This window comes from Pararge aegeria, chromosome 9, assembly GCF_905163445.1.
Source record: "Pararge aegeria chromosome 9, ilParAegt1.1, whole genome shotgun sequence".
NCBI classification, from domain to species: Eukaryota; Metazoa; Arthropoda; class Insecta; order Lepidoptera; family Nymphalidae; genus Pararge; species Pararge aegeria.
The window spans coordinates 4,522,733-4,529,960 of record NC_053188.1 but is presented as its reverse complement, the minus strand read 5'-3'; the positions used below and the strand labels follow the sequence as shown (position 1 = coordinate 4,529,960).

The following is a 7,228-nucleotide window of genomic DNA, read 5'->3' as shown; positions in this document are numbered from 1 at the left end:
TTTCAAATAGAAAAAGAATTATAAAAATTGCCAAAATTTAACAGAGCTATGAAGTAAAATTTATAAAAAATTTCATCCCATTTCCCGGACGAAACTTATCTAAACTTAGACTGTTTATCTGAATAAGAAGTATCCTATATGTTGACCCGGTATATCAGCTACCACTATACCAAATTTTATTTAAATCCGTTTAGTAGTATTCACGTGATGCCCGGACAGACAGACAGACAAAAATTCAATGTACAGAAATCTTCCAGTTACAGTTTTATTATAAGTATAGATAGATTATATAAGAGACTTTTGATGAGGATAATACTTACTCGAATATAATATACTTTCTTAGTTAATGAATTAGTAAGAAACAATTAAATAAAAAATAGCATTACTTACTTAATTAGTAAGAAACCAAGCTAACTAATATCATCATATCAAACCATTACCAGCCCACTACAGGGCATGGGTCTCCTCCCACAATGAGAAGGGGTAAAGGTCCACCACGTTGGCCCAGAGTAGGTTTGTGGACTCCATACGCCTTTAAGAACATTAGGGAGAACTCTCAGGCATGCAGGTGTTATGTTTTCCTTCACCGTTGAAGCTGGTGATATTTTTTAATTATTAAAAAGTACATAACTTAGAAAAGTTAGAGGTGCGTGCTGGGATTCAAACTCGGCTCCCCGAAAGTGAAGTCGAGCTTGTATATAATAGTATGATAAAATTATTAACGGAGATAGCGCAGTACTTACTAATATATATGTTATCAATACATAATATTAGATGTTATGTAAATAAATAAAAGATAAGTTCAAGTTATCGTCTAATCAGTAGATAAAAGGAAAGTACCTACCAACTGCTATAAAAAAGCACGACATTAGATTGTAGGGAATTACTGAAAAATGAAAATAAATATGTTTAGAAGAATTTATATCATTTCCGGACATATAAAAGATAATAATAATAAATCTTGTGAAGATAACGTAACAAATGATTTATGTGACATAAATCCCTATATTTATAACGCACTTCAAAAAAGGATGTTATCAATGCAGCGCTAGTCTTTTTTCTTTGATTATTTTTCATATGAAAGGAAAAAAACTGCCTTTTCTTTCGTAAAGTCCGGCCCGCAAACTGCCATCGAAGCGGCGGCGCGGAGAGTCTATACACTGAATAGTTTTCTCTTACAGGAGATAAATATGTTGAGAAGATGATCGAGGTTATTTAGTTGTTTTAATTTTGTGATATAGATCTGATTAATTAATAGAGAACGGAAATTGATAACAGCATGCATTGCCAAACAATCAAATGCCAAAAAAAAATCAAAGTTATTTTACGTTTGAATGTGTATGAATTACATTTAATATTGTTTTACCTATATACTCTACTTTTTTAAACTTATCTAATTTTGTAAAAAGCAAACTAAATTATGAAGAGGTTTTTTAAATCAATGTAACGGATCAAATTCATAATTTAAATTTGGTTTTGGAGGTCTGTGTATAGGATTAAAAGTATAACTACGGCGAAACAGGAGTAGTTCCCCGGGATGGTCATTTGCGATGGACAATAATAATATAATAATAAATATACTACGACAATGCTCACATCGCCATCGCTCATCCCCAAGGAAGCGTAGCTTGTGTTATGGGTACTAAGATGACTGATGAATATATACTTATAATAAAAAAATATAATATACAGATAAACACCCAGAAAACTGAAAAACATTCATTTTCATCACAGAATTATGGGAATCAAACCCTCAGAAAGCAAGATCGCTGCCCCCTGCACCATTCAGCCTTCTGACAATTTTTACGTTATTGAAGGTTACAAAAAGTGCGTGATTGAAGCTCCAAGATCTATCTTATATACTTACCAACATATAAAGTATCTTCTTATAATAATTCATATTGCCAGCGTACCTGGGAATATAATATGCTCCCATCACTTGTAAATAAGCTTCCAGTTATTTTGTTTGATAAGATTAAAAACTCTAATAACATTTACAAGACAAAACAACAATAAAGAATTTTGTTGTAAAATAACTTTATCAGTGAGAATGTTGCGTGGGGTAGAGATCTGGTATGTCATCTATGTACAAGTTGTAATCATAAACTTGCTATGTTGTGTACTGACTACTGGTAGGGTTGTGATTGCAACTTAAATAAAAAAAAATTACATATATTAATATCATTAATCTATACCTTGTCACATAAACTCTGTGTGGTTTGAGATGAGGTATTTGTCTTTAATTGTTTTACTCTTACACAATCACCATCATCATCATCAAAGCTCTACAGCCCTGGGTGGGCCTTGGCCTGATCAAGCATATTTCTCCATTTGAGGCGGTCAGAAACTGCTTCTTTCCAGCTCCGAACTCCCAGAACCCTCTCAACACCATCACTCCACCGACCCCTAGGTCGTCCTCGGCCTCTACGCCCCTCCAAAGTGCCCTCCATCAACCTCTTTGGGGCTCTCGTGCCTTCCATGCGTTGCACATGCCCCGCCCATTGCATTCTTAACAGTTTAATAGTTTTGACGACATTCGGTTCTTTAAATAGTTCATATAGTTCGTGATTATTTCTTGCTTAAGACTTAACACTCTGCGCCATATGTAAGTATTGGCCGGAGCAAGGTCTTACAGACGAGTATTTTCAGACTTCTCGACAGAAAGGTCTTAGGTTGACCAATAAAAATAAAAAAACAAAAAAAAATCTATAAAGAAATCATAAAGATCTCATCACAACTTTGAAAAATAACAAAACGTGATTAATAGCTTATAATGTCCACTAGTAGATGGCAGTAGGAGGACTCTTCTGCCCGTTCTCTCTTGTATTTCCTCAGTCGGCTTGTACGACTCCCGCGGAAAGAGGTGGGGTGATGATTCTGATCTGTCTTCACCACACGGTACTAACAAATCGAAATCATGTAAGCTGTAAAAACACTATGTAACGCGGTCGCAGTATCAAATATGCGGTATAAGCGTCCTTTATCAGGGACACTTGGGGATGTACCTTATCCTATTCTAATGCTACATATACTCACGCGAGTGTTTGTTCGAATCATTTCTAACACAGTCGAACACCGCAAAACTTCCTTCATTGGTTTTTCAAGATGGCCGCCATCTCCATTGTTCTTTTCCTTGTGATAGCAGCCAGTCACTCTCGGGTCGCTGGTATGTTTGTTTATTTTATTTATCATGTAAAAGGTTTTGACTTCTTTGGTGCAGCATTGCACGCTATGGAGTTTTAAGTGAGACACCTTGGATTTGATTCCCGGGGCCAATTTTGTAACGTGTTGGATCTGTTCAAATAGTAGGCTTCTAGATCGGCTAGTTACACCCGACAAAGAAGCAAAGCAATTTTACATTCGGGTATAACCGTAAGTGACATGCCACAAAAAGTCTGTTATGAAAGCCAGGTAACCTACTATAGAGTCATCACAGAAAAAATTCAAGTTAAATTCAAAATAAACACAGCAGTTGCTCTTCTTCAACATCAACATTATATAATTTAACAGTGAATTTACTTAAGAAAATAAAAAACAATTTACTCTGACCCATTTCGGCCACACTGGTCGATCTCCGGAGAGATTTTCCAACTATTATAGATCACGCGTAAATGCAAACACAAGTTCATTGTTTATTCTCTCAATCTAGACAAGATGCACTGTCTGTCTGTCTGTCTCAATCTCATAGTCCGATGGGACGGCAGATCCGACACGACCGGAAAGAGATCAGGCGAGGGACAGAGAGCTTAACTTGCTCTGCAAGGCACGGGGGCTAATCACAGCCACTCCGGGATGGTACAACGAATTTCTTAAAAGAAAAAACCCAATACTGGCCCGACACGGGAATCGAGCCTAAAACCTCGTTATCTGCAGTCGAACATGCTACACCAACGATTTAGTTTATTTATCCATTATTATGCCAAACCAAATTTGTATTTATTGGATATGAGAGCGAAGTTTACAACTTCCAAGCAACCGTGTCGTTAAGAAATTCATCAATTGTATAGTGAAGTGGATGTAGTTCTGAAATACCAGGTAACTGCCAAACTCATAGATTATTCCTACTATTTCAGCTGCTGATTGCGATACTGTGCCAATAGAAAAATGGGGTGGAAGTGCCATAAACAGATCGACGGATCTAGTAAGACCGGTGAAGATAGTTGTAATACAGCATACGGTGACCCCGGAGTGCTCGACTGATGCGGAATGCGAGGAAGCGGTGAGATACATCAGGGAGATGCAAACCAATAATGGTTTTGATGATATTGCACAGTCGTGAGTATTCTTTATTTATTAAAATCTTCCTTTACTTTTTTGGCATTTAGGAATAAAAAAATAATTTTACGTTGGCTTAAAACTATTTTGATGGTCTTTAATTCTGTACTAGAAGCTTAGGGAATTTAATTAAGAGTACTATTAACATGGATTTTTTAAATTTTAGATTCGTGGTCGGTGGCAATGGAAAAGTGTACGAGGGTGCTGGTTGGAAAGTTGGTGCTCATACTTTAAGGTGGAACGAAAAATCCATTGGTATCTCGTTCATCGGGGATTATCGAGGTAATCTAATAATAATCATTTATAGACTTGCAATCATCATCATATCAACCGAAAGACGTCTACTGCTGGACATTGGTATATTGTAGGGAGTTCCAAATTCCACTGTTTTGTGCCGCTTCCGTCCAGCGGCTCCCTGCATCTGTCCACCTCGTAAAAAGTCTACCGACGTTTTGCGAACCTTCGTTTCCCGGTGCGAGGACGCCATTCAAGCACCTTAGGACCCCAACGTCCATCGGTTAAGATACGAGCTTTAGTTTCGAGATTCATTGAGCTATGCCGGTAACTCAGGTACTTTTACGTAGAGATACTCTAAGTAAGCTCTTTTCATCGTCCGCTGAGTGACCTTGAATCTTCTTATGAGACCCATTGTTAGCCCACTTTTCAGAACGAGTGAAAGTAGAGACTTGCAATAGCAATAGATTAAAAAACGTCCTTCTTGTTGGTTTAGTGGTTGGCGTGTTTACGAGTGTTTCGATTAACAGTTCTAAACACTCATTGTATCAGGTTTTTATGTTATAAATTCTTACGAGCATGGGGAAGGAAATTGGCAGCAATCCATCTTCGTGACAAGAAAAAAACGTTATTTTATCTCATTGAAAAAAAGTGGCGGGTTTCTATCTCCTACTGGCAGTGGCGTGCACTTCATACATGCACTAAAGCACTGCATACCCTAAAATTGAAATATAGCCCGTATAAGAGGAGGATTTTTTCCATTTTATGTAATTTCCCTGCTGTATGCATACCCTGGTAAGAAATCCAGTGCACGCCACTGCCTACTGGAGTGGAAGCCAGTGCCCAGAAGTGGCCTATAACTGTGCTTACTGTAGGCTTTACTCTTAGATTGTAAGGCTTCCGTATAACTGAAATCAAAAGGAAGTAATTAACTTTTCAACAAAATATAAATAATAGCGTCATGACTTGACTATTATTGTACGAAAAAAAATGATTGCTCTAGACGCATTGTCCAGGATCAGTAGCATACATTTGTATGGAGAATGCCGCTTATAATATCCTTGTAACAACGTTAGTTGCGAAGTATTAAAACAGTATGATATTTATATTTTTTTCCACTAATATTTAGGCCCCGACTGCAATCTAACCTGGCTGGTAAGTGATGCTGCAGTCTTAGTTGGTAACCAGTGAAAGGTATGGCAGTTATATTAAGCCCATACTCCTAATCGGTTTCCAAGCGACGTCGTACCGGAACGCTGAGTCGCTTAGTGGCATGTCTTAGTTGGTGCCACAGCCGAAGAGTCCCACAAGATAGATATCTTGAGCACCTGGCATCCTCAGTTCTGATTCGCACCGCAAAGATTTTGAAAATGCCCTTCTAGCGACCATTTTTACCCATTACCTATTTTAGACATATTTTAGGCAAGCGCGCACCATCTAAGGCTGCATCATCACTTTCCATCAGGTGTGATAGCAGTCAATCGCTTGTCCAAAAAAAATAAGGAAGATGATATCAATCATGTTTTCCTTTTCAGAAAAATTGCCGACCGAACAAGCCATTAAGGCAGTACAAGATTTCCTAGCGTGTTCAGTTAGCACTAAGAACTTAGATGAGAAATACCACCTGGTTGGTCACCTCCAACTCACTGCAACTCTGAGTCCCGGAGCCACGCTGCAAAGTCACATAAAAACTTGGCCACACTGGTTAAGTGACGTCTCCGGACTTTAATTAATCTGCACTTTTTATTTTTATAAATTTCTTTTAAGATTATTATTGTTGATATTGCATATTGTTCATGTACAACATTATTTATGATCAATAATTTTTAATTATGTAGAATAAATGTTTTTTTAATTTTTATTTAATTTTTAATTTTAACCCCCTTCGTAGAAACGCCAGGGTGTTATAAGTTTGCCGTGTCTGTGTGTGCGTGTGTGTAGGTGTGTGTCTGTCTGTGGCACCGTATTTCCCGATCTGATTAAACGACTTTGATTTGGTTTTTTTATTTTGAAGGTCCGGAATGTTCTTGAAGATGAAGTGTTTTTAGCACTTCTAATTAATCTACATTTCAAACAAAAAACTAAATCAAAATAAAAAACAGTTCATCCGTTCGGGCTATACAATGCCACAGACAGACACACACATACACTTGACAAATTTGTAACACCCCGTCGTTTTTAAACGGATTTTTAGGTTACATCGATGCGGATAATGAAAAATTAGTTGTCAATAAGGGGGTAATAAACATCAGGGTTAGAGCAGCTAGAGGTAACTGCGCGTTTGAAGGAGGCAAAAGGTATGCGCACGCGCACTGGATACAGCCCGAGGACGCCGTGAAGGTTTTGCGGTCAATTGCATCGAGATCTCCAATTCATTAACATCTCGTGAGAGTTAGTTTCGCAAATGCTAAAATTAAAATTAAATACGCAGTAATTTAATGTTTGTTTTATTTATAAAAACATAAGCTGTGCCCGCGGTTTTCGTCGGCGTATATTACGGTTTTTCACCCATTTTACGAACCGTTTTCATTCTTTGAATAAAAAGCCTATGTTAATCGAGTTTTTTAATAAGTCGATTGGAAGCATTGTTAGGGCGTAAAGTACAAACAAACACAATCGCATTTATAATATTAGTAAAGATATTAGCTTTTTAGAAACATGCTTAAACAGTGAAGGAAAACAACTTTATCTGTTTATGGAACTCAGGTAGGAAAACATT

At 37.3% G+C, this 7,228-nt stretch overlaps 1 protein-coding gene across 1 annotated transcript; it reads left to right on the top strand.

Annotated features, from left to right (window-relative positions):
• Nucleotides 1-3,073: 3,073 nt before the first annotated feature.
• Nucleotides 3,074-6,297, top strand: LOC120626570 (peptidoglycan recognition protein-like). Its single transcript, XM_039894123.1, has 4 exons — nucleotides 3,074-3,166; nucleotides 4,074-4,275; nucleotides 4,442-4,557; nucleotides 6,045-6,297. The coding sequence occupies exons 1-4, from the start codon at nucleotides 3,106-3,108 to the stop codon at nucleotides 6,236-6,238; spliced, it is 573 nt and encodes a 190-aa protein (XP_039750057.1). The 5' UTR covers nucleotides 3,074-3,105; the 3' UTR covers nucleotides 6,239-6,297.
• The last annotated feature ends 931 nt before the right edge of the window (nucleotides 6,298-7,228 follow it).

What these genes read in the sequence shown, in the direction of transcription:
- LOC120626570 (XM_039894123.1), top strand. Translation starts at nt 3,106, where the DNA reads ATGGCCGCCATCTCCATTGTTCTTTTCCTTGTGATAGCAGCCAGTCAC. An exon ending in TTTGATGATATTGCACAGTC is followed by an intron (nt 4,276 to 4,441) that starts GTGAGTATTCTT and finishes TTTAAATTTTAG; the next exon opens with ATTCGTGGTCGGTGGCAATG. An exon ending in GTTCATCGGGGATTATCGAG is followed by an intron (nt 4,558 to 6,044) that starts GTAATCTAATAA and finishes TTTCCTTTTCAG; the next exon opens with AAAAATTGCCGACCGAACAA.